Genomic DNA, 27,691 nt, shown 5'->3' with positions numbered 1-27,691 from the left:
CACCTCAATAAAACGGGGTAGCCGAACACAAAAATCGGCATCTCGTAGAAACCACTCAGACCCTACTTCTCCATGGTAGTGTTCCACTCCATTTTTGGGGAGATGTTGTTCCAATAACATGTTACCTTATAAATCGCATACCCTCATATGTCCTTAATAATAAAATCCATAATTCAATTTTTTTCCACACTCTCCCCTTCACCCAATTCCTCCTTGAGTCTTCGGGTCTACACGTTTTGTACATAATCTCCCCCATGGACTTGATAAATTATCAGCTTTATCACTAAAGTGTGTCTTTCTTGGTTATCATCGGTCCCAAAAAGGTTATTGCTGCTATTCACATACTCTACAATGATACCTTCTTCGAGTCAGTTCCATATTTCGACTCCAGCCAAGGAACTCCGGAACCCCTTCAGGAAAGTACTCATACACCTCATCCAAAAGTCCTATCTGCCAATGTCCCCCATAATTCTAGGGAACCTGGCCCACTAAATACACCTACGGTTAACCCCCCTTCACTTCTCGCCCACTTCAAACATATCAACACCGTCAATCAACGTTTGTCATACCTGTTCATGAGGTCATTGCAGATTCTTCTCCAACGTTCTCGCCATCACCGAATCTGATCCTGCAACTTGAGTCCAATAATCTGATTTCCCTTCGAAAAGGTATAAGTAAAACACAAAATCCTTTTACACATTATATTAATTTATGTCATCATCGTATTTCCCCTTTGCAGTATACTTGTGTCGTCTTCTTTATCTTATATTTCTATTCCTAAAACTCCAGGTGAAGCATTATCTTACTCTGAGTGGAGTCAAGAAATGATGGATGAAATATGTGATCTTGAAAGCAGTGGTGCATGAGAACCGGTTCCTCTATCCATTGAGAAATATTTAGTAGGTTGTCGTTGGCATTATACAGTGAAGGTTGGTCTAGGTGGTAACATTGATCGATTTAAAGCTCGCTTGGTAGCCAAAGGATACACTCAATTTTTTCGGTTGGATTATAGTGATACCTTCTTGCCTGCAGTCAAGATGACATATGTTATACTTATTCTAGCCATTGTTGTAAAACCCTAAACCCCACACATAAAATTATCATGGAATTTGATTAATCATAATATAACCACTCAGGGTGTCACACACAACAAACACATAACCTGCTTTGTAACATGAGTTATAACAGAATAGTTTAATACACACATCTGTACTTGGGATGTTTACATGACATCCAACTCATCTGATTTGTACTTGGGATTTTTACATGACATCTAACTCATCTGACTTGTATTCCATACCCATATATCAAGGCACTAAAAATCTATCATCGCATACTCACCTAAATATTTAAGGTGTCATCGCAGCAGAATCATTAATAAAGCAATTAACGACAATATTGTAACTCACGATATTCAGTCTCATAAACGTCAACTTCATAACATAAGCAAAAGGAGTTTATAACAGTCAACTCAGAACAACTTAGAAATCTCAACAACATAAATAGTCTTGAGTTCAAACATAAAACGACATAATAATTAATTCAAGCGGTTATCTCCAACCCGATGTTACATGATCAGAACAAGGTACTAATAGTTAAAGCGATAAACTAAAGAAGTAACTCCAAGAGCGATCTTCTACTTACTTCAGCAATGTTACTCTTGAGTATCAGTACGATGCCCATGTTAAGGCAACATTCAAACAGAAGGGGTGAGAAATCATAATTAATAATAACATGCATATACTGCAAGGTAGGATATTAAACACATAACATATTCTACACAATCTCAATCATAGTATATCAATTACATTTCCACATCCTACTCACCAAATTAACCATAACCCAACAAATATATCTTAACAAATGCACATATGACTCGTTATGTAGTGCAACTCATATATGCATCTCTATGTGTATGCATGTGGTACCAACTCAACATTTGGTTCTCTCTATAACCGGGTCCCCTCTTATGAACCCCTGAGCCCCCTCTTTTAAGCTTCAAGCCCTCTCTCTGAGCTTGGGACAAACCACTAGTCCCCTCTTCTAAACTAGCGAATTGCCTCTTGTTGTGAAAAATAATGCCAAAATAACAAAGTATAATCGGTTCCTTGATCGGCAAGAAACCCACAAGGGTAAAAAAAGGGAAGCAAGAAGAACACAATGAAATTGGTTATAAACTTCTATTCTTTACTTTCTCTTGGGAACAAGATTATAAGTGTTATAGAGTAGTAAATAACCCCTCTCATCCTAATTAAGATTTGTGTTATACAATGTTAAGAGACTAATATGCTATTTATAAGAAAATAACACACTAAACTAATGGGTTTTTACACACATGACTATAACACAATCTAACATATAGGACAAGCTAACTTAAATAATTGGGCATAACAAATAGCCCCAATTAGACATGCTAACAATCCTAGCATATTTCCACTACAGCATGTGAACAAACTTCGACGACATGCTAAGGTCCTATCGAATTATCGAAACAATAAGCTACCCTTCGACCATACTAGAGTTCGATCCAATATCTCACAAATCTCCATCTTGGAACAAACTCTATAACATCAAGGGAATAAACTAGCTTTCTTAATGTAGTTTTATCAACTGCATACAATGGAAAAACTTGCAACTTGGTATTGTCTTGGTGATCATATTAGTAGCATTGTGATCTGTCGAAACCTTCAGCACTTGGACTTCTCCACACCCGATTACCCCTCTATTGAAATGTAGCCTTACATCGATGTGCTTGATTCGCTCATGATAGGATGAATTCTTTGATAGGTGTATAACACTTTGACTATCACATTTAATAGTTATAACTCGACCTTGAAGTTTAAGCTCCTCAATAAAACCTTCAAGCCACAATGCTTCTTTCACAACTTCAGCGAGGGAGATATATTTCGCTTCAGTGGTTGATAAGGCAACAACCTTCTAAAGTGTTGCTTTCCAACTGATTATTGTGCCAAACATAGTGAACATATATCCAGAAATAGATTCCTTGGAATCCATACAACCTGCATAATTAGAGTCGTCATATCCTTTGATTTTTGCTTTACTATTTTCATCACATGCTCCACCATAAATTAGGACTATGTTCAGAGACCCATTTATGTACCTTTGAATCCAATTCAATGCTTTCCAGCGAGCCTTTCTAGAATTTTCCATGTACCTGTTTACAAGACTTACTACATATGTTATGTCGGGTATAGTATAAACCATAGCATACATCAAATAACTTACTATATTAGCATATGGGATGCTATTCATATAATCTCTTTCGACCTCATGACTGGGACACTGCTATGTACTCGACTTGAATTAAGGGTTTGTCGGAGTCACAACAACCTTTGAATTCGATATACCAAGCTTGTCGAGAATTTTCCATATGTATGTCTCTTAAGATAAGCATAATTTTGACTACTTTCTATCTCTTCGAATGCCAATCCCAAGAATCCTGGATGCAGCTCCTAGATCCTTCATATAAAACTCCTTATTAAGTTCAACCTTCACCTTCATTACATCTTTGACATTGTTAATTGCTATAAGAATATCATCCATATAAAGCAACAAAATAGCAAATGAATTTCCAGGTCGAAATCTAAAGTAAACACAATGGTTGAACCGACTTCTAATGAAACCTATGTGTGCCATGAACTTTTTGAATATTCTATTCCACTGTCGAGAAGATTGTATCAGTCCATATAAAGATCTATTCAACTTTCACACATAATCTTCCTTTCCCTTTTCTACATACCCTTCAGGTTGCCTCATCAGGATTGTTTCATCTAGATCTCCATACAAGAAAGCAGTCTTCACATCCATTTGTTCCAATTCTAGGTCGAACTGTGCCACCATGGAAAGTAACATTCAAATGGACCCGTGCTTCACAACAGAAGAGAACACATCATTAAAGTCGACACCTTCTTTCTGGGTGAAACCCCTTGCGACCAATCTTGCGTTGTATCTCTTCAACGTCACTCCTTCGATTCCTTCCTTAACTTTGAAAATCCACTTACAACTGACTAACCTAGCTCCAACAGGTTTCTTAATCAGTTCCCAAGTGTGGTTATCATGAAGAGACTTCATCTCATCATACATGGCCTTCAGCCATTCAGTCTTATTTAGACTCCTCATAACTTCCTTATTGTCAATAGGTTCTTCATATATAACCTCACTTGTTGAGATTAAGGCATTAGCGATGAGATCTGCATACCCAAGTCTTTGAGGTGGCTTGATGACTCATCTCGGTGTATCTCTTGCCAATAGTTAGTCATCGACAATTTCCTCAACTTCCTTAGTATCTTTAGCATCTTGTGCTTCTTCTTTGACTTGATATGGAATATGCAATTCAACATGGATATCCTCCACCTCAATAGGAATCTCTTCATGTTTCAGCCCTTCTTCAAATATCTATGCACTTTGATTAACGTCATCAATTTTCTTGAAAGCCATCTCAGCTTCATTGAAAACTACATCTCGACTGGTGATACACCTCTTGTGACCCGACTCTAGGCACCATAACCTATAAGCTTTGACTCCTTCAGTGTATCCCATGAACATGCATCTCAGAGCTCTCGATTCGATCTTGTCTTGCCTAATGTGAGTATAGGGTATGCAGCCAAATACTCTAAGTTTGTCGAGATCTGGTGGGTGTCTCGACCAAACTTCTTCAGGTGTTTTCATATCTAACACATTCGAAGGACATATGTTTATCAGATATGTTACTGTCGAAATAGCCTATTCCCAAAACACCTTCTTTAACCCAACACTAGTCAACATGCATCTAACTCTTCCCAAAATGGTTCGATTAAACCTTCAAGCCAAACTATTTTGTTAGGGATTACCTGCAGTAGTTCCGTGTCTTGCAATACCAGAGGCTGCACAAAAACAGTCAAATGCCTCATTGCTAAATTCAAGGCCATTGTCGGTTCTCAACCTCTTGACCTTTCTACCAGTCTGATTTTTGACCAGAGTCTTCCAACTTTTGAAGTTCTCAAAAGTTCATCCTCAGTATTCTGGATGAATACCCATAACTTTATGGAATAATCATCAACTATGGATAAAAAATACTTTGCTCCTGAATGTGATGGGCACCTTGCAGGTCTTCAAAGATCAACATGAATATAATCAAGGGATCCACATGTTCTTTGTTTGCCTTTATTGAACTTCACTCTGCAAGATTTTCCAAGTACACAGGGTTTACAAAACTTCAACTTTTCGACTTTGTCTCAACCAAGTAGCTTTTGTTTCTCTAATTCGACCAGACCCATTTCGCTGGCATGGCCCAATCTCATGTGCCAAATTTCTGTCTTCGACAAAGGTTTCGTGGATGCAACATATGCACAAACCACTGACAACTTCAGTCTCAAGGGTATGCAAGCCTTGTTTCTTCACGCCTCTTAAAACTTCCTTCGACCCCTTCATGAATTTTAGAATACTTTTCTCTCCTTGGAAAACATATCCTTTCTTTTCGAATTCACCAAGAGAAATCAAATTTCTCTTCAAATCAGGTACATACATGACTTCAGTCAACAATCTCATTGATTCATCATGGAGCTTAAATCTCACATATCCAACACCTGCAATCTTGCAAGCTTTATTTTTTCAAAGTAATACATATCCACCATCTCAATCACATAGTTCCTTAAACAAGTCTTTGTTTGGAATCATGTTCCAAGTGCGACCTGCATCCATAATCCACTTTTTACTTAAGTCGTTGCTTGAAACCACAAGAACATCAGATGAGCCGAAATCATCTTGAACAATGGTTGTGTTTCCATTATCCTTACCTCCATGATCTTTAAGGAGTTCAACACATAATTTTCTTGTATGACCCTCCTTCTTAGAGTGATAACATCGAATACCAGATGCATCACCACTATAAGACTTTTGATGACTTTTACCTTTCTTCTTGTCGAACTTGCTATCTCTCTTTGTGAATTTTGCCTTAACCGAAAGGCCTTCACCATTCGAAGATGGCTTGTGCTCATTTCGTTCGTTCAAATCCTTAGAATACAAGTCTGATTGAACTTCTTCAAAGGTTAGAGACTTTCTTTCATACAAGAGAGTTTCTTTGAAGTGAGAATGTGATCTGGGCAAAACACACAATATCAATAACACTTGATCTTGATCCTCGATCTTGACATCGATATTTTCAAGATCAAGAATCAACTTGTTGAACATATTCAACTGCTCAGTCAGAACTTTGTCTTCGCTCATTTTGAATGAATATAGAGCTTGTTTCAGGTAGAGGGGATTGACCAACGATTTGATCATGTACAGACTTTCGAATTTCATCTATAACCACAACGTCGTCGTCTCCTTCGTGTAATATTTCTAAAAAACTCAATATTTTCAAATAAGGGTAATTACGTAGTGCTCATGTAATACCGATTTATCTTAAATCTAAAAACTTGTGTGACTTTTTAGGGTGATGAATACACGTTAAGGTAGAAAAAGTAATATCCTATAAAAGATCCCTTATTGCCATGATTTTTGTTGCATATTGAAAGCAAGTTTTATCTCTGAAAAAAACCAATAGTAGCCCCTAAGTTGATTGATGTGATTACATTACATCTTTAATCTATCCCTTTACTTTATTATACACACCTTTATTTATCAACCACTATTTTCATTCCCTTTATAGACTTTCCATTCTCACCACACCACCTATTCCCTAAATTTCACTAAAGCAAAAGACAACAAAAATTTCCTCAAAATAATTATTTTTTTCAAAATCCAATAACCCGACAAAGACAAATAGTGAAGTGTAATTTTTTCCTATATAATATACCTTGTTTTCTCCGTCTTTCTTGGAGAAAAACCATTGCATGTTGTTTACCAACGTAACAACTTTACCCACCACACTCTTTTTCAGTTTTAATTATTACTATTCTCTCTATTTTAAATCTTGTTAATTCTTTAATTTATAATCAATTCATTTCAATTATCAACTATGTTCATAACCCTTTTCTTCATTCCCCTTTTTTCATTTGAGTTTGAGCTCTTCAATGGCGTTTCCTGCTTCAATCTCGCTTCCCTCTGATCCCTTCGCTTCAAAGCTTCTTCCTTTATCAAGGGTATTCGTTAATTCTTATGTTTTTCTTATGTATGTGATGATTTTGTTGTTGGGCTAATTGAAATTGTTTTGCTGTGATAGATCTCTGTTCCTGCGCAAATTACAGTAAAAATTGAGCTAACCCAGTTGATATCATTAAGGTGTGTGCCCAAAGTTTTATTCTTTCTGCTTCAATGGTGTTGAATTTTCTTAATTTATGTAAATTGGGGGTGGTTTTAGTGGAGGACTAAAGTTTCAATGTAATCTTGATTTATCAGAAAAAATAAATGAAAATGGTTATTAAGTTTGAATCTTTAGGCAACATTTGAAATTTTGAGTAATTGAATTTGATAATAGAGTTTAATTTTCAGTTTCATTATGCTAAATTGCATATATTATTGTAATTTATTATGTAAATGAGAGTGATGTTTTATGTGATGACATAGAGTTTGCAGCTGTGATTTTCATTCCTTGTGATCTATATGTGTATGCAGTGATTTTAACATTTGATTAATTTTCTTTTTTTTTTTGCAGCTGTTCCTTTAAAGTAAGAGACAAGAATATTTAATTGAATTAGGGTTATTGAAAAAATAAATTAATACATTGGAATATCTTTTTTTGTTCTTCTTTTTCTGCGGCTTCTGCGTTTTATAACAAGTTCTAATGTTTTGCAGAAGAAGTAAGTGTTCTAGTTTAAAGGCTTCGATGGGGTCTCCGGGATTTACCCAGCAACTCAATGACAAAAAGTTAGAGACTTTAGCTGAAGTTAAAGACGGTCGTGATGATATATTTAATGATCTGAAGGATAGATTTTTGAGTTTTAAGAAGAATGTATACATGTAAGCTTCGGAAAATCCATGGTTGGAAGCATTTATTTTTCGTGTCTAAATTAAAGAGGCAGATTGCTTAATTTTGGTTTTATTTTGTTGTTAGGAAAAACGCCGAACAGTTTGAAAGTCTCGCCAAGGTTCAAGTTCCAAAGGTAATTGTTTGTTGCTTATTCCTCTAAGTTCATTCTTCAACTTTGTACTAAACTATTACATAAATAAGTGTTCTATGCTAACTATTCCTAGAACAGTTCATGGTTATTGCCTGTGCAGATTCCAGGGTATGTCCCTCCAGTATTTTGGGATTTCAACCCGGAGAAGCATTCACAATCCGTAATATTGCTAATTTGGTTCCTACCTTCGAGGTATATAGATCCTGTTTGAATAAACAATTTAAGTAAATCCTTATAAGCTATATGCTGTTTTTAAAAGCTATTCTGAAAAACTTACGGAAATAAGCTGAAAACAACTTATGAACACGCCATAAACTGACTCTCAAGTGCTTATGCTAGTAGATAAACTCGAATAAGTTATTTCAAATAGGCTTCAAGTCTCACTTCTATTGATTTACTTAGTTGTCTGTGTTCACCAATTTATTATCATTGTTTTGGTGTGTGAATAGAAGAGACAGCCTAATTTCTTCTTCTAATTCCTCTTTCCTGATGCAGACTGGACCCACAGAAGTAAACGCTGCATTAGAATTTGCGGTAAACACCCTTCTGGTAAGCATTTGTTTTTGTCTACAAAGTGCAAGGCAGGATTTATCTTCCTTAATTGATAAGAACACTGTGAGATTTGTACTTGTTGTTAACGAGAGACAATTGTTTCTTATAGGTTGAGAACATCTTAGTAATTGGCCACAGCTGCTGCGGGGGTATACGCGCCCTTATGGGCATGGAAGATGATGGCACTACAGGGTACTTAATTCTAGTCATTCTTGTTCCTTTTCTATCTTTAGTAAATGTGTTCTATATATACGCTTCTCACTTGAATATTTTCATTTTCTGTGTAGCTTTATAAAAAGTTGGGTTGTTAATGCAAAGAACGCGAAAGTAAAAACCAAGGCTGTTACTTCCAACCTCGATTTTGATGACCAGTGCAAACATTGTGAGAAGGTGATATTTTATGTTCTTAGATTTGAATGTGTAATTTGGATGTTGAAAGTTTCGAAAAAAGTTGATTATGTTGAATATTTTTACGTTTTACAGGTATCAATTAACCATACCTTGGTAAACCTACTTAGTTACCCTTGGATTAAAGAAAAGGTGGAGAAAGAAGAACTCTCTATCCATGGTGGTTACTATGACTTTACTGACTGTTCATTTGAGAAATGGACATTGGACTATCGGGGAACCAAACTTGAGGAAAACGGAAGAATTGCTACAAAAGATAAAGTATTTTGGTCCTGAGTTTTTACTTCTGTTTTTCTGATTGATGTACCAGTTTGCGTGTCTAAAATTCATACCTATAGGATTTCAAAAGCATAGATTGAATAATATATTTTGTATAATTCATAAAAGATTGTAACTTAAGCTATTTGATTAAACCCCACCCGTTTGGCATGTCTGTTTATTTTTGGTTTCTGAAACATTTCAAGTTATAATGTACTACAGGTATTTTAGCCAGTAATGAAATTTCTTTTCGTCATATTCTATTGATTCCAACGGGTAGGATTTTGCTATCTATGTATCTATTATATGATTCTTTCTTTGCAATTTTTTTCACTCATAATTATCAACTCATGACCATGAGCTCGAGCTTACTCAACCTTGAGACATGGCACTGCATACGGAGATGAGAGCACGGAATCAGCTGCAAACTCCAGGCATCTCAACAGCACCAGTTAGCTTACAAATGTAAGTTAAGGAACGGTTAGTGGTTAAGTTTTCATTCATATGCGTTCGTCAGCTTGTACATATACGTGACAAGCCCATACTGTGAGTCCAAATGAGAGTCTAACTGTAGTTTTTTTGAGCTGGCTAAATGGGTTGCTCCATCCCGAATAAGTTCGAAAAAATATATGAGATACACTTGAAAATAAGAGTTTGAAAATATATATGAGATGGATCTCATAAATTTTCAGCTGTGTATGAAATTTCAGAAGAACCAAAAGTCTTGATCAACACAGCTGAGAATTTGGTAATGATCATAGTTCTTTGAAGAAACTAGATACCTCTAGTCAAACCGTCTTTACTCAGTAGCACTATGTCAGATTACTAGAACTGATTCTGCATGCATCAATGGATTCGTCTGGATTAATAACACTTATTCAGCATGTATCACTTGATTCATCCAGCTAGCCTCAAACTAAATTTTGTCTTCATTCGAGTTATGATTGTTGCACTATCCAGGACCAGAGCCACGACCACTTGAAGTTCACCAGACTCCCATGACTTAGATCAATCATAAACCTTCTGCATACAACTGAAGCTCCTACCCAATTCTATGCCTTGCCTTGGCACCTATCTAAACGACATCTTTCCCATAGTTGCATGACTCTTAATTAACCATACTCATATATCCCTGTTCCATATTATGTAGGTTGCACTATTTTCCGTATTATTCAACAAAAGAGTTTTCGATTAACTGGGAGCATTAGTAATTCTTGTATGCAGGTTGGTTTTGTGCATTTCAATATATGGGGACGGTTTTCAACAACTATTCATTATGACTTCTGGGAATGTTGTTTAAATCAAATTCTCCTTTACATCTCATTTTCCACTATCTTACTTTTAAAGAATTGGCATAGTTTGATGTGGCATAAAAATGACCATCCACCAAGCCTTGACAACAAAGCAATGGCCAATGCTTGTGAAAATTACAGACATACAACAGTCATCTACTTAAAAATATAAACCTTGATATTTACCTGTTTTACTTTTCTTCCAAAGCTCTGAAACTCCTATATAGGAGCTGCATGACTTGAGTCTGTATGCAAAATGTGTCTATCTGATATCACCCAGGGGTTATCTTCTTCGGCATGGAAAAAACATGTTAGCACATAAAATGCCAGTATGACATGGTAAGCGAAACATGAAACTCTTCCTGAATTTCCTCAATACAAAATTTATTTCATTCTATTTTCTGTTTCTGATTCTTTGTTTTGTTTTTATACTGATAAGGAAAGTTCTATAGTTTTGTGCTTCACAACTCTTTAACTGTCAGAACTCAAGGGTACAACTATTCTATTTTTATTGTCTGCGAGTGAAGAAAGCAAAGCCAAATTGGATGCTCATAGTTCTTTGAAGGTAGATGAGTCTAGTCCACCTGTTTTGACTCAGGATCAGTATAATATATTGTTTGCTGTGATTCAATATGCACCGGTGCATTCATCCATCAGCCTCACAGTCACAACTCTAATTTCATGATAATGGCCACCAAATAACTCACTTGATTATGTCTTAAATGGCTTAGTTGACTTCATTAACGAGGATCGATCTATTACTATTAGAGTTTAAGTCAAGTGTATTACTTGTGATAATTTGTATTTGTGTAAAGCTAAGCCAGTGTTGTTGTGTATAGGTATGGCTAGTAACTGATGCACGCATAATATAGTTATGCAGAAGCCATGTCTTGGACTGTTATACACCAGTATAAATGCTAGCACACTATTTTTTTTGCAAGTGATCGATCAATCATAATAAAATTTACAATAAAGCATAGCTTCCATTGAATGTAACATGATATCGGTCGATTTAGTGATCCACTTCCATTACTCTAATTGATTCTGTTACGCTAACAACTTTCCGTTACTCTTAACAGCTTTTAGTTCAAGGTTTCATGGTGATTCACCCTTTTTTGCTAGCTATCTTCTTGGTTGCAGAACTCAAACCTTGTTGATTTCAGCCATGGCGGATCCGGAACAACTAATCACAGTCACCCATTCGACTCAATCTTCACAACTATATCTACGTCTCGAGCTCAAATCATAACTTTGGTCTGAAATTGTCAAAGATCCACTTTTGATTGTATAATTGTAAAAGATTCACTTGGACAATATGAAATTCCTTGTTATTAATTTTAAAATGAAAAATAGTTCACAGCAAATGTATCTGGCTAATATGAATTTAAAATGTGTATCATGATTAATATAATTTGAACACAGGCCATAGTGAATTTGTCCATAACAGGACAACTCATCTTACCTTGTTGTGGTTTATTTAGATATGGCCCTTATTCTGATATCTCTAGGGGTGTGAAAAAAAAACCAATTATTTTTAATTAAACTGATATCTAAATTGTTCTATTTTTTAAAATCCAATCTAAATGTTAAAATATAGAAACAGATATTTATTTTGTTATCCAAATATAAATCGGTATCAATAATAATAATAATAATAATAATAATAATAATAATAATAATAATAATATAGTTTAGATATAGAATATCCAAATTTTATTATATACTTAATTATCTTACAATGATATGGTCGCCGCAAGCAAAACGTGTTCGGAAGTCGGTTATCTTAATTTCTGTTAAATTTAGGATTTTTTTTACCATAATGTCTAAAAATTAAATAAATAAATAAAACTTTCTTCTTTTATTTAAAAAAAAAATCAAAGGAATATTTTCCAAAAAACAAAAATAAGGGTAATCGACTCCCGAATCCGATTTGGTTGCGACGACCATATCATTGTCGTCCTTTTAGGATTTTATCAATATTTTTCCTTTCCTTTTTTGGAAATAAATAAAGTTGGGTGGCAACTCTGTTAGTCCACCCGCGAGCGTGCGACGTGCCTCGCGAATGTCGTATATTTTTCGAGATGCGACACCCGTTAACTATGAACTTTCCTGTAGATTCACTTCAGACCTCCACAACACGAGAATCACTAACTCTCGTCACCTCAAATGGTCCTGACCATTAGAACCGTAATTTTTCAGGGAATAATGTTGACCTAGAGTTAAACAGCAAACAACAGAACAAACTCGCCTTTATTGAATTTCCTCATTGAGATGCGCTTATCATGCAATATTTTAATTCTCTCTTTATAAGTTAAGTCATTCTCATAGGCATCTAATCACAGTTCCTCTAGCTAGTGCAAGTAAAACATCCTCCTGCTCCCAGTGGCTGTATGATCCATATTAAGGGGCTTAATAGCCCAATGGGCTTTATGCTCTTATTCTATAGGGAGATGGCGGGACTTGCCGTAGACGAGCTTGAAGGGAGTCGTTCCAATAGGAGTTTTATAGACCGTTCTATAGGCCCAGACTGCATCACTCAACTTAATTGACTAATCCTTCCTAGAGTTGGAAATCATTTTTTCCAGTATCCTTTTAATCTCACGATTTGAGATTTCCACATGTCCGCTTGTCTGCGAATGGTAAGGGGTCGCTACTTGGTGTTAAGCTTTGTACTTGGTTAAGTGGTTTTCAAAGCATTTGGAAATGAAGTGCGAGCCACCATCACTGATGACTAATTTAAGGGTTCCAAACCTCGGAAATATGACATTTTAAAGCATTTTTTTCACAACTTGTGCATCATTAGTCAGAGAGGCAATGACCTCGGTCCACTTAGACACATAGTCCACAACAACAAGTATGTATTTATTCCCATTTGAAGATGGAAATGGCCCTATGAAATCAATTCCCCATACATAAAAAAATTTCTACTTCTAGGATAGGCTTCTGAGGCATCTTATCCCTCTGTGAAATGTTCTAGTGCGCTGGAATCGGTCACACTTAGTGGTAAAAATATGCACATCCCTGAAGATAGTAGGCCAATAAAGTCCAGCTTGAAGAATTTTGGCGTCAGTCTTAGAAATGCCCATATGCCCCCATAGGGCGATGAGTGACAATGGGCCATGACACTCTCATTCTCATCATCAGGTATGCATCGAAGGAAGATATCATCGACGCCTCTTTTAAAAAGAGAGGGTCATCCCAGTATTATTGCTTAAGGTTATGAAAGAACCACTTCTTTTGCTGGTAGGTAAGATCAGAAGGTAAAACATTGACAACAAGGTAGTTGATGTAATTAACATACCAGGGCGCTGATGATTTTTCTAAAATAGTAACTTCCTCAGGTGTTTTCCTAATACCAGAGTTGTCCGTCTGAAGGAAAACAATGATACAGGAATAAAGAGGGTCCTAAACTCTGACAAAGGCTATCGGCCTGTCATATGGAAAGTAATCATTAATTAGAACATCATCACTTTGAACATCATTAATCCTCGACAGGTGATCCACCACCATATTCTCTGTTCCTTTCTTGTCCCAGATCTCCATGCCTAATTCTTGTAACAGCAGAATCCACCGAATCAGTCTCGGCTTTGCATCTTTTTTTATTAGCAGATACCGAAGGACAGCGTGGTCGGTGTAAACGATAATTTTCGATTCTATAAGGTAAGACCAAAATTTATCAACAGCGAAAACAATTGCCAAAAGCTCTTTTTATGTAGTATGATAGTTAATTTAAGCTTCATCCATCGTCTTTCTAGCATAATAGATAACATGCAACTTTTTATCTTTACGCTGTCCTAGAAGAATGCCTACTGCATAATAAGATGCGTCACTCATAATCTTGAAAGGTTCACTCCAATTAGGAGGTTACATAATAGGTGCAAAGATTAATGTGCTCTTTAATCATTAAAAGGACTCATGGAAACGTTGATTAAAGATAAACTTTGCGTCCTTCATCACCAAGCTAGTAAGGGGTTTGGTTATCTTTGAGAAGTCCTTAATGAATTGCTGATAAAAACCAGCATGTCCAAGGAAGCTCCATACTTCTTGAACGGTCTTTGGAGGTTGCAAATTTTCGATAACCTTGATTTTTTTCCCTATTAACCTCTATACCTCTAGCAGACACTGAGTGTCCAAGAACAATGCCCTCATTCACCATGAAGTGACACTTCTCCTAGTTCAATACAAGATTCACCTTAACACATCTTTCTAATACCTTATATATATTTACTAAACAATTATCAAAACTAGATCCACACAAGGAGAAATCGTCCATAAAAACTTTCATAGTATCCTCAACAAAATCAACAAAGATTGCCATCATGCATCTTTGAAAATTGGCAGGAGCATTACATAGCCCAAACGACATTCACATGTAAGCGAAAGTGCCATAAGGGCATGTAAAGGTAGTATTTTTCTGGTGACGTGTATGTAGCAGGATCTAGAAAAATACCGAGTATCCATCCAAGTAGCAGAAATGTGAGTGCCTAACTAGGTGCTCTAACATCTAGTCAATAAAAGGGAGGGGGAAGTGATCATTCCTAGTGGCTTTGTTTAATTTTATGTAATCTATACACATCCTCTATCTAGTCATTGTGCGTGTAGCTAAAGAATCTCCTATGTCTTTCTTAACAAATATCATACCGCCTTTCTTCGGTATCACATGTACCAACCTTACCCACTTACTATCTGAGATGGAATAGATAATCTCGACATCAAGAAGTTTCATGACTTCCTTCTTAACAACCCCACTCTTGGGGTTCATCCGTATTTGGTGATCTCAAGAGGTTTTAAAATCCTCTTCTATCATAATCTGGTGCATGCACATAGATGGGCGGATTCCCTTGAGGTTACTCAGGGTGTATCCCAATGTCGCAAGATATCTCTTCAAAACAACAACCAACTTATCGGCCTCTTCTCTACCAAGGTTAGCATTGACAATGACATGGCGATTAAGTTCAACATCTAAGAATTCATATCTAAGGCTCTGAGATAATTCCTTAAGCTATATTTTTGGATGCTCTGTGTCGGGCATCAGATTAGGGGTAAGGGCGAGGCACTCTTCTAGTCCTTCATCCAATAATAACTCAGCTTTGACTTCCTCTATGTCTTATGTCGAATACGCAACCGACTCTTCAGTGGTTGGTGCCTCTAAAGATAACTCTTTTAAACATTCATCAATGATGTCCACAAAATAACATGTATCATCGATAGCGGAAGATTTCATAAACTGGGAAAGAATAAACTCAAATTTCTCCTCACCGACCTCAAAAGTAAGTTTCCATCTCTTAACATCAATTATCGCACCAGCAGTGGCTAAAAAGGGTATTCCTAATAAGATTGGAATATTAGAGTCTTCCTTTATGTTCGTCATTACAAAGTCTGTAGGGATGTACAGTTGGTCGATCATAACTGGGATATCTTCTAGAATACCTATGGGATACTTGACTGATCGATCATCCAGATGGAAGAACATATTAGTAGGATTTAAATCACCTACATTTAGCCTCTCACGGATCGAGAGAGGCATAAAGATTATGCTAGCTCCTAGATCATAAAGGGCCTTGTCGATGTCATATTTTCCAATTACACAAGGAATGGAAAAACTCTTAGCTTTAGTGGCATATTATTTTGTATGACAACATTGTACTCTCCAGTGAGCGCCATCGTATAATTATCGTCAAACTTCCTCTTATTGGATAAAATCTTTTTGAGGAACTTATGGTATGTGTAATGGCTCCGAAAAGGGAATAGTAATGTGGATCTGCTTTAAGAGATCCACAAACGTTTTGAATTGACCTTTGATCTTAGACTTGTCAATTTTATGAGGGTATGGAATTGGTGGCTTATAGGGGAGAAAGTACATATGGTTGTTCCTTCTCAACCATCTCCTTAACTTTAGGTGTCGACCCATTATCAACTTCTGGTTCTCTTACCGGGATATTGTCATTAACTCTATCTGGTTCTCTCTACTCCCAATCCTACTGTCGAGTCTTTAACTTTATGATCAACTGGGCCATCTTATTCCGTCCCACTTTGTAGTGTGATGGTATTTGCATGACCTTTTGGTTTGGGTTGTGACTGGCTTGGAAAAATACCAGTTGGGGCAGGAGTGGCTGCTCGTTGCTGGGCTACTTGTGAGATTTGAGTCTCAAGCATCTTATTGTGTTTAGACACGATGTCAACCTTATTCACCAATTGTTTTATCAACTCATTAGTATGAACATTTTAGTTCATAAACTCCTTGTTTTGTTAGGTTTGAGACATTACAAAATTCTCCATCATGAGTTCCAGATTGGAATTTTTAGGTGCAAAAGGAGAAACAATGACTCTTTTACTATTTTGAAAGCCATGAGGAGTAGTACAAGGCGTGCTTGGTGCAAAAAGAACATTGTTGTTCTTATAGATAAATTCATATGATTTCTCCATCCATGATTATACGTATTAGAGTGGGGGTTACCTTGCGCATAATTGGCCTGGTCATGGGAAGGCTCAGACAACAACTGAGTCAAATGTGACATGTACTTGGACTCCACATATTTCATAGAGGGGAGTCACTGTAACTACAATATCCGCGGGAGTAATGGTTAGGTTATCAATCTTCTATATGAGGGCATATACCTTAACATTCATGTGATATAGGCCTCTCACTTCATGCACACCTCCTTTTGTTTGAGACGTTTCAACATGGATGCACTCTCTACCTTACTGATAATGAATCTGGGTCATGTTTTCAATAAGTTGGTAGGCCTTAGTGAAGGCTTGTCCATCAGAGCCCTTCCAGCCACATCATCAGTTGTCATCCTCGTGTTATAGAGGAGACCATTATAGAAAGCGTAGATAATTAACCACTTTTCTAGGCCATGATATGTGCAAAGTCTCATAATATTTTTGTACCTTTTCCAAGCTTCAAAGAGGGATTCTCCATCAGTTTGTCTAAAACAAGTGATTTGATTTCTTAAAACTGCCGTTTTGGACGGTGGGAAATATCGGGCTAAGAATGCCTTCTTGAGCTCATTCTATGTAGTGATGGAATTATCTAGGAGGGACTGTAGCCAAGCTCTGGCCCTGTCCCAGAGGGAAACTAGGAAAAGACGTAATCTAATGGCTTATGGATCGACGCCATTACTCTTTAACGTGTCAGCATACTGAAGGATCACATAAAGATGCATATTTGGATACTCTGTAGGGTTTCTGGAAAATTTGTTCTGCTGCACGATTTGCAGCAAAGAGGGTTTAAGCTAAAAATTATGAGCTTGAATATTCAGGGGAGCAATGCTCGAATGCGGCTCGTCTTGAGATGGGACGAAAAAGTCCTTAAGTGGACGCTCATCATTTTGCGCATCCATGGGGATAGTATATTGGGTGCGCAGTTGTCTAATCGGCGTCTAATATGGAGAAAATGCTGGATCTCGTCAACCGGTTGTTGTACCTCGTCCCCGGAGTTACGGGTACTTGGCATACAACCGAGAAAAGGGAAAAAAAGAAAAAAATGCCTTACTTTATACGATAAAGCAACGAGATCATGATATTGACTATTTGGTCTCCGACAACGGCACACACATTTTGATAGGTCCACAAGTGCACAAACGTAGTAATATAAAAAGAATCGAACCTATAAAGACCGGTTATCAACCTATCGTTATCTATGACTACTACGTAAATCTAAGGCCAATGATAATAATTTTCTGATGCAGAAGAAATGAAATAAGCTAGTTTAAAAATCACTTAAAAGACGGAGACCGGAATGTGGCACTCGTCAACCAACAACACTCACAAAAGTCGTTTAGTTTAATTAAATTGGGATAATATTTGCTTATAAGAAAAATAATTAATTTAAAGGAACCATTCGCTTTCGCGCAATCGAAACTGAGTTTTCGCTTAAAATCTATACTGCCGTTTTCGCGTGTTCAACTTGTTAAAGTGAAAAACTCTATTTTTGAAAATTAATTACTTTTAATTATTCAAAAAATTGTTTAAGGTGGAAAAATAAATTTAAATGTATTACCGGTTTTCCCTCGTCTAATATCGGATTTTAAGCGCATAAACGCTCGCTTTCGCGTGTCTGTTTATGTTCTTAAAATCTCTTTTTAAAATGTTTATTTTACTAATTAATTAAAAGGTGTTTTCGGACTGCAAATAATTAAAAATTGGTTTTTTTCTAAGTCGGATATAGGTTCAGTTCTTTCGAATCGGAACCGATAATACTAAGTTATGTTTTTGCAATGAACATTTTAATTAAGAATTGAATAAAATCAGTCCACAAATAATTCTCAATTTAATCATAATTTTTACGATTTATATACGAACACCGTCGTTACGACGGTCCTCACATCCTCGAAAGATTTAGTCGGACATAATTAAAACACCTAACAAAAACAAACTATACATGCTAGACTTACTAATTCTAATAATAATAAAGAAGTGACACATGCAAGTAGTATACTAAATAATAAAAACAATAAAAAGTGGAACTTGATATGCAGAAATAATACATATAATAAGCAGAAAAAAGCTCCAATTCTAGTACATATGAAATTCTGAATAAAAATTTGGAAAGCTAATGCCAACAAAATTATAACAGGAACGATCCAATGACAATCTGGAATTTTCTCGCACGGACACTCCTGCAACCAAAATATCTTAAACATGTACCAAGTACAAACATAAACCCATAGAAAGGAAAGGAAAAAAACTCAAAATAACACGTGAATCGAGTCGAAAACGCAATACTTTATGAGTTATCACATGCTTTCCAATATGTCACTTTGACTAGGCCAAACATAACATTCAAGGCCAAGCATAACATTCAATGTTCACAAGGCATTCTAGTTCATGTCCTCTCCATTGGACTCTTATAGGTTTGTTGTGAAAATAATATTGAGGTATCTTAGTGGAACATTATTTCATGACCTGCTTCTATCTCCATCTCCATGAGCCCACAAGTTTTCGTTAATAGGCTACAATGATTCTGAATGGACTAGTGATCCAGATGATCAAAGATCCACTTCTGACTCATATATTTATTTTGGATCTAATCTTGTACCGTGGAACTCTAAAAAGCAACATCTTATCACTAGGTCTAATGCTGAGCCAAAATATCGGCTCTTAGCTCACACCACCTTTGAATTAATATGGTTAAAAACGGTTACCTGAGCTATACATTGCTTTGTAACAACTTAAGTCCATTGCTCTTTTCTCACATTACAACCATTCATGCTCACACCAATCACATTGAAGTCAATATTCACTTTACAAGCCATAAAGTTATTTCGAAGAACTTGCTCATTCAACATGTCACTAGCACTACTCAAGTTGTTGACACTCTAACTAAACCATTCGACACTGCTGCATTTCATGAATTTCATGACTTGCATGCCCCCCTACCTTGAGATTGTGGGAGAGTATTAGAGCTTAAGTCAAGTGTATTACCTATGTTCAGTTGTATTAATGTAAAGCTAAGCTAGTGCTGTTGTGTATAGGTGTTTGTATTAGTGTGGCTAGTAACTGATGTACTTAGGTGCTTGTATTAGTGTGGCTAGTAACTGGTGTCTATGTAGCTATCACAAGGAACTCTATTAACATTTCATTTATGAATCATAATTAGAAAGTATGTGATGAAATATCACTTCAGTGATACAAGTTTGACTTTATAGTTTTAAATTCCCGTTAGACTAGGACAATATGAAATTCCTTGTTATTAATTTTAAAATAAAAAATAATTCATAGGTATATAAATTTAACAAGGATTTCTTAATGCATCTTATAAATTTTTATTAACGTTAGAATTTTCCAAAATACTATTTGTTTTTGGAGATGCATCTCCAGATGCATCCTAACTCACACTCAATTGTGATCATTCAGAGTAATGTCCTATTGTTTTGTTTATTTTATTCCGTAGATATATCTCTGAAATATTTTAAAAAATACCTTATGTATTTATCAGTTCAGTAGAAATTTTGGAGATGCATCTCCAAAATTATAAGCGGGGTTTTGAAATTTCTTGTTACATTTGCATGTCAAATATTTCCGGAGATGCATCTCTGGAAACATATGATAAAAGAAGTAATTGAATGATCATACAACCATTGTTGTCATAGTTGGTTTTCAACCAAACCCTTCACCAAAAAGCCCTCTATTCTCAATTTATTTTTTCACTCCAAATATCCATTCTTTTGGTTCATCACATCATAGGGAGTAAAAGAAGACAAAATTTCAGGTAAAGATCATTCATTTTCCTCTGCATTCCTCACATTAATCATGTTTTTTTGCTGAAATGAAGAACGTCGTGTCCGAAAATGTATCTCTAGAACGAGGATGAACTTGTTCGGAGATGCATTTCTGGAAGTTGTATGTGTTTGATTTCCAGTATTGTCTTCAACAATAACGCTTATATGTTGTAATTGTTTTCATTAGATATGGTTCACCCTGATGTTTTCCCAAAATAAGTTGTTTCTCCGGATGTCCAAGGTGTTGTTGTGAATGCGGTAGATGTTGACAACCAATTTAAAAACAAGCAAGATTTTGAATCTCGTGATCAAATGCTTCAATAGATACGTATGGTAGCCTCTAAACTTGAGTTTGGTGTAGTTATCGGAAATTCTGATAATGGTTCATATAGAAGATGCGCTTTTATGATAATGATGTGCGAAAGAAGTGAGAAATATAGAACTCCTCTCCGAAATTTTAAAAGAGACGACACTGATTCTAGAAAATGTGAGTGTTCATTCAAGGTGCGTGGCTACATGTTGGAAAACAAAAACTGGAGATTTAATGTGATATGTGGTTTGAATAACCATGATTTATGTGAAAAATTAGTCAGTCATCCTAGTGTGTGTTGACTCATGCCGGAAGAGAAGGAATGTGTTGCTGACATGATCTTAAATTTGGTTTAACCGAAAAATATACTTGCAACGTTGAAACGGAAACAACCCGAAAATATATCAAATATAAAGCAAGTGTATAATATTCGATACCTAACTAACAAGGCGCTTAGGGGAGATAGAATTGAGATGCAACAACTCTTGAAACAGTTGGGTGATAACAATTACGAGTCTAGGTACCGAACGTGCGAGGATGAAGTTACTGTTAGAGATGTATTCTGGACTCATTCTGATTCCATAAAGTTTTTCAATACGTTTTCTACGGTGTTCATACTTAATTCAACCTACAAGACCAACAAGTATAGACTTCCATTATTGGAGATGGTTGGTGTTACCTCAACTGAGACGATATATTCTGTTGGCTTTACATTTCTTGAATGTGAAAAAGATGACAACTTTACTTGGGCGTTAGAGGTGTGTCAGACACTATTGAAGAATCAAGGTGAGATGTCTAAAGTGATTATTACTGACTGCGATACCGTATTGATGAATTCGATTGTAAAGATATTTCCTCCTTCTAATGCATTATTTTGTAGGTATCACATGACAAAAAATGTGAGAAGTCGGGTTAAACCTGTGGTAGGGACGAAACAAGTAGAGTCCGAAGATGGAAAAATGGTGAAGGCGGGAGTGATTGTGGAAAAAATAATGGATGCATGGAATCAGATAATAAATTCTTCCACAAAAGAACTATATGCCGATTTCATTATGCATTTCAGGAAAGTGTGTGAAACGTATCCAAGTTTGTTGAAATATGTTGAAAGCACAATTCTTGATAAGGTGAAGGAGAAAATTGTTTGTGCATGGACTAATAATATTAGACACCTTGGAAATACAACAACTAACAAAGTTGAGTCTGCCCATGCTACTTTGAAAAATTGGTTGGGAAATAGTAAGGGTGGTTTTTGTAGAGATTAGGACTCCGTGAACCACATGATTCAAAACCAGCATAATGAGATACAAACATCATTTGTACGGAGCATTACAGTTTTAGAACACAAATTTAAAGATAACACTCTATATTCTTAATTAGTCGGTAACATTTCTCGGGTGAGTTTGAACTATATTTTTCACGAGGCTAAACGAGCTGATAATGTAGGCTCCGATAGCACAAAATATGGATGCACAATTGTGAAAACATATGGTTCCCCATGTGCTTATGTTATTGCTAAAAAAGTGAAACTTGGTGACCCAATAAAAAAGGAGGACGTTTGCTCTCATTGGAAGAGACTTAGGTTTGATTATGATGGTGTCATGAATGGCGGTAAATCAAACATCTCTATTTTGACCGAATGGAAAGTGATACAAGAGAGATTTTTGAAATCCGGTGACAATATGAAACTCCACATCAAAGAACAATTGAGGAAGATTGCCTATTCGGAAACCACCTATATGAAACCTCCCTCTTAACCGGTAAAAACAAAAGGTGCTCTAAAGAAAATGAAGCCTACACTGAATGACGATTCGACTACACGGTCTCCTTCATATTTTGAACATGTTAACAAAGTTTTTTACGACTCACCAACTCCAAAATCTCAAAAAAGTGTTGTTAAAGGAGCTCGCATTAGCAAACCACCTCCGACGATTCCTCCGCCGAAGATTCCATTCATCGACGAGATGTCGGTTTTTATGCACAAATATATCATGAGGATCGTCAAGTTGAGGGGGACGGTAATTGCAGTTACCGAGTTGTTTTGACTTTACTCGGTAAAGGAGAAGATAGTCAAACACTTGTTCGGCATCAACTTATCCAAAAGTTGGAGACGCATAAAGAATCATACACAAGGTTGTACGAAAAGAAAGAAAACTTCAATAATGTTTATGAGTCTCTTGTTCATTGCCTTAGCGGTCTGACACCAGAGGTGAAATGAATGCGCTTCCCTGACATGGGTCACCTAATAGCATGTGCGTATGATAGAGTGTGTATTGATATGATATGATGCAGTTTTTCAGAAACCTTTTTCCCACTGCACGTCGGCCCACCTCAAAATCCAAATGATCGTATTATGTGTATCGGGTGGCTTTCAAAATCAAATCAGTATGTTCAAGTTTACTTGAAACCGGGACGTCCTATACCACTTATATCACCGGAGTGGACGACTTACTCAACAACAAAAACCGAGACTTGGCCGGATAGTTTTATATAAAGAATGCAAGAGTTCGAGAAATTGATCAACATTGAAAGAGAATCAAATGCACAAAAGTCCAAGGGGAGACCACAAATAGATTTAGCCGATGACATATGTTTCGATTCATTTTAATTTCTTGTTTTACCGGATAAATAAGTGTATGTAATTGTATCTCATTATAAATGAAGTGTTATATATTCACAATTTGTTCATATTTTGTCTTAATGTATTTTTGATCTTCCCCATAACAACATTTGTATTTTTTGTAAATGAAAAAACAGGTTCTATTTTGAAACTAGTTCAGAAGAAGTTTCGGAGATACATCTCCGGAACAAGATAATAGGGTGCGGTCCCGGAGATATATTTCCGGAATCAGCAAGTCAGCCATTGAGTGATCCATATTGATCTATGACTTCTATAAATTAAGGTGCTTTTATGTTATATTTCACAAAAACTGAAAATGTCTCAAATGTCACAACTAAACATTGACTGGTATGTCGCAAATGTCTCATTCTCCAACTCTACACACAGACGCACGTTCAAGCTCAACGGCTTTACCTCCCTCGAAGATATCAAAGAAGAAATTCATTATCTCCTACCTTACGGAGACAATCAGAAGATTGTGAAGCTCGAGTACCGTTCATCGTCGATCTGCAATAGAGAAAAGATTGAGTTTAGCAAATTTGTGGAATACGTTTTTCCATTTCAAAACAAAAGTTCCGCTCGAGTTGGAAGCAACGGCTTCAAGATCGGTCAAAGATATTTCTGAAGATGTGCAAGCGTTCACCTGAATATTGAAGTGCAATGTTGCATTTTATATTGAACTCATCTATGTAATCCTAATTTTATTTTATGAATATGAATTTCAATTTGGATTTTTTTTTGTTTTTGGATCTGGTACTGATGTCTCTGACTTATGAAAATGTAACTACGAGAAACTTTCAGAGTTGTTTATCCAGAATAAAATAAACAAAACAATATGGCGTCACTCAGAATAGTCTCACTTGAATGTGTGTTAGATGCGTCCGAAGATTAATCTTTAAAAATAAAAAATATTTTTGAAAATCCACGTAGTGTGATAGAAACATATAGATGCATTAAGAAGTTCTCTAAATTTAAAATATGTATCATGATAATATAAGTTGATCACATGCCACATTGTGAATTTGTCCATAACAGGACAACTCATCTTACCTTGTTGTTGTGGTTTATTTAGATACGGGCTTTATTCTGTTATCTCAACCTTCTAATATGACAAAAGATTACATGTTCTCAACATCTAAAATAGAAACAAGAGCCAACCAATTCTTATCTTTATTGGCTCATTACCTACCTACTGTCCTAAGTGAAATATATTTACATTGACATAATTAATATGCAAGAGATTAAACTAGTCATAACAAATTCATAAACCCCACAATCACATGACACACACAACTTTGTCTATAAAAGCCCACATGTACAACACACATAAACCACAACCTCAAACACACCAAAACTATCATCACATACACTAATATTCATCTCTCTACCTTCAAAAATGGCTTCCATGAATGTTTTGCCATTCATGATACCACTTGTTCTACTCATAGCATTTTCATCAATCACAAATGTTGAAGGAGCACGTAACCTTCTAAACATACATCAAGTTTCCAAAGTTGATTTGCCAACACTACCAATTCCTAATCTACCAGTACCTAATCTACCAACACTACCTAATATACCTACATTACCAGCAGTTCCAAACTTAGGTGTCCCTAATGTACCCAAGATTCCTGAAGTTCCTCAAATTCCTAACCCACAGTTGCCTACTGTTCCAAGTGTGCCTGAAGTCTGAACCATAAGTATCTAAAAAGTTCATGAAATTTATGTACTATATTTTAGCTATTAAATGAGTGTATTAAGATTTGTTTATATTATCTGAGGATGTTTCATTTGTACTTTTATAATTATGTGTCATATTGAAGCACATATTGTATTCGATTTTTAGTTTGTTGGAGTGTGATTTGTATCATCGATTAATGTAGCCTAAATCAGCTATTGTTTATTATGTATATTTAATTTTATGTATATCTTTTCTCATCATATAAAGACCACGAAGGAAATATGTGAAATGAAATTGTCATCATGACTTGTATTTGTCTAAGAGGGAATGTTTATTTTGGACTTCTAAATTAATACACAATAACAAACTTATAATTGCATCAAGAACAAATTCAGCATAGAATACCGATATATATTATCGTGTGAAACTAAAAAATCATAAGAATTGGTTTCTTTCTTTTGAAATTGATTTTTCTACCTTCTTTTATCTCTCTCTCAATCTTAAACTGATCTTCTCGATTGAAAATAAGTGAAACACAAATGAGCTAATTTACATATCGCAAGTATACAACAATATCGACTAGTATAAAAAGTTATCGAATCCACATAAAACAATATTTGAAGTACTATTTTTTACTTTTCGGTGTGTATCTAAGGCTTAGCGTAAAACAAGTTCGGTTGTACGAAAATGGAAAATAGTTGAATTAATTTAATATTAAAAAGATGAGTCCAAAATAATGATTTCTATCTACTAACTTCACTCAAAAAATGATAAATCAATCATAATGAGAATTGCACTTTTGTAAATAAATAAAAAATTGCACTTTTGTAGAAAATACTAAACTAGGGGTAACGTCCACTTTCGTTGGCGCGTTACCGAACTTTAAACCCGCAATCAACTATTTTCGTAGCACAAATTTTCAAGTGAAAGCTTGCCAAGTATCAAAAAGGGGTAGATTGTAGTTTGTGTGCAATGTTTCAGGGGGAGCATACACGTTATACTCAAAGGTCGACTCAATTCCAAATGAAAGCTTGCCAAGTATCAAAAAGGGGAGATTGTAGTTTTATGTCCCTACTTCACTCAGTGTGAGCTCTTATATCGGGTTATTTTGTTTCTTATCTTATCGCTTTCATCTTTGTTTTTATTTTGATTCGTTGAGTCTCCTTCATGATTGCATGTCTCGGAATCGAGTTTGAAGTGATTCAGTTTTAGCATGCATAAAACTTTGGTTAGATTTGATCTTGATCAAAATGTTATTTGATTAATATCATATGTTAGTGGAATGAAATCATTTTGTGTTTTTGGCATATGTTTATTTCAAAGTAAAATCTCAAAGTCGTTTTGAAAATTTGAAAATTTGAGATTTTACAAGATTGATTCGAATCATTCAGTTTTACACAGAATTTTTTCTCCTGATCAAATTGGACAAAAGTGAAGCACAACAATTAGATTCGAATCAAAATTTACACTTGATTCTGATAATTTTTATGGCAATAGATTATGTTTGATTTAATTCGAATCAATATTTGTACATTATTCGAATCAAATTCTTTTTCAAAAAAATCATTGTTAATTTTGTGGCATTTGATTCGAAATAATTTTTAAACATGACTTGATTCACGTGGCATTTTATTTGATTCACCCTTATCTGATACGAATCAACTGGCCGTTTTTTAAAAATTAGTTATTTCTTTTATTCCACTTCATTTGCTCATTTGATTCAAATCATATTATTCTCTTGATTCGAATCTAACTAACTTTTTCAACCATTTTATGTTCTTAATCTCAAGCACATATAAAACCTTTTTGTCATCATCTCACACATATCATTTATCATTTTGATCATATTTTTTAGTGTGATTTTTAGTGAAAATCAATTTCCTTTGTTTTGAGTGTTCAAAGTCTTGCTACGAAATTCTTGCATCTTCAACTTCAATTGGGTTCAAAGATTGATAGAAAAGGGCACGTACTTGAAACTAATGGTTCTTGGAGATCTTGTTGAGTTTTTCAGGTTGTTAGCAAGATTGAGGGGTTGTCAATGGTGGTGACAAATTCCATCGAAAAAATGTAGGTTCTTCTCTCCATAATTACCTTAGTAGTGATTGTGTGGGAGGCTACATATAAGAAATAGTTTTTCTCAGATCTTCGGATAATTTCACCGCTCAAGGAATCAGTAGGATCTAGGGGTTGATGGATACACATGAAGTCTTGGAGTAGAACTAGTGTTATTGGAAGATTCAAGAAATGCATTCTAGAAAATATTACGTAGAAGAGTTTGACAAGT

The 27,691-nt window shown here is 35.6% G+C and overlaps 1 protein-coding gene and 1 non-coding gene across 2 annotated transcripts; both read left to right on the top strand.

Moving 5' to 3' along the window:
* The first annotated feature begins 6,759 nt into the window (after positions 1–6,759).
* Positions 6,760–9,537, top strand: LOC127084363 (beta carbonic anhydrase 5, chloroplastic). Its single transcript, XM_051024794.1, has 9 exons — positions 6,760–7,085; positions 7,166–7,224; positions 7,738–7,902; positions 7,997–8,045; positions 8,142–8,255; positions 8,559–8,612; positions 8,725–8,807; positions 8,903–9,005; positions 9,099–9,537. The coding sequence occupies exons 1-9, from the start codon at positions 7,017–7,019 to the stop codon at positions 9,297–9,299; spliced, it is 897 nt and encodes a 298-aa protein (XP_050880751.1). The 5' UTR covers positions 6,760–7,016; the 3' UTR covers positions 9,300–9,537.
* A 7,891-nt stretch (positions 9,538–17,428) lies between these two features.
* On the top strand, positions 17,429–17,536 carry LOC127115939 (small nucleolar RNA R71). The gene has a single exon (XR_007800936.1). It is a non-coding gene; the product is annotated as a small nucleolar RNA R71 (small nucleolar RNA).
* The last annotated feature ends 10,155 nt before the right edge of the window (positions 17,537–27,691 follow it).

This window comes from Lathyrus oleraceus, chromosome 1, assembly GCF_024323335.1.
Source record: "Lathyrus oleraceus cultivar Zhongwan6 chromosome 1, CAAS_Psat_ZW6_1.0, whole genome shotgun sequence".
In the NCBI taxonomy this organism is placed as follows: Eukaryota; Viridiplantae; Streptophyta; class Magnoliopsida; order Fabales; family Fabaceae; genus Lathyrus; species Lathyrus oleraceus.
The sequence above is the reverse complement of the archived record's forward strand: the minus strand, read 5'-3'. Positions and strand labels throughout refer to the sequence as shown.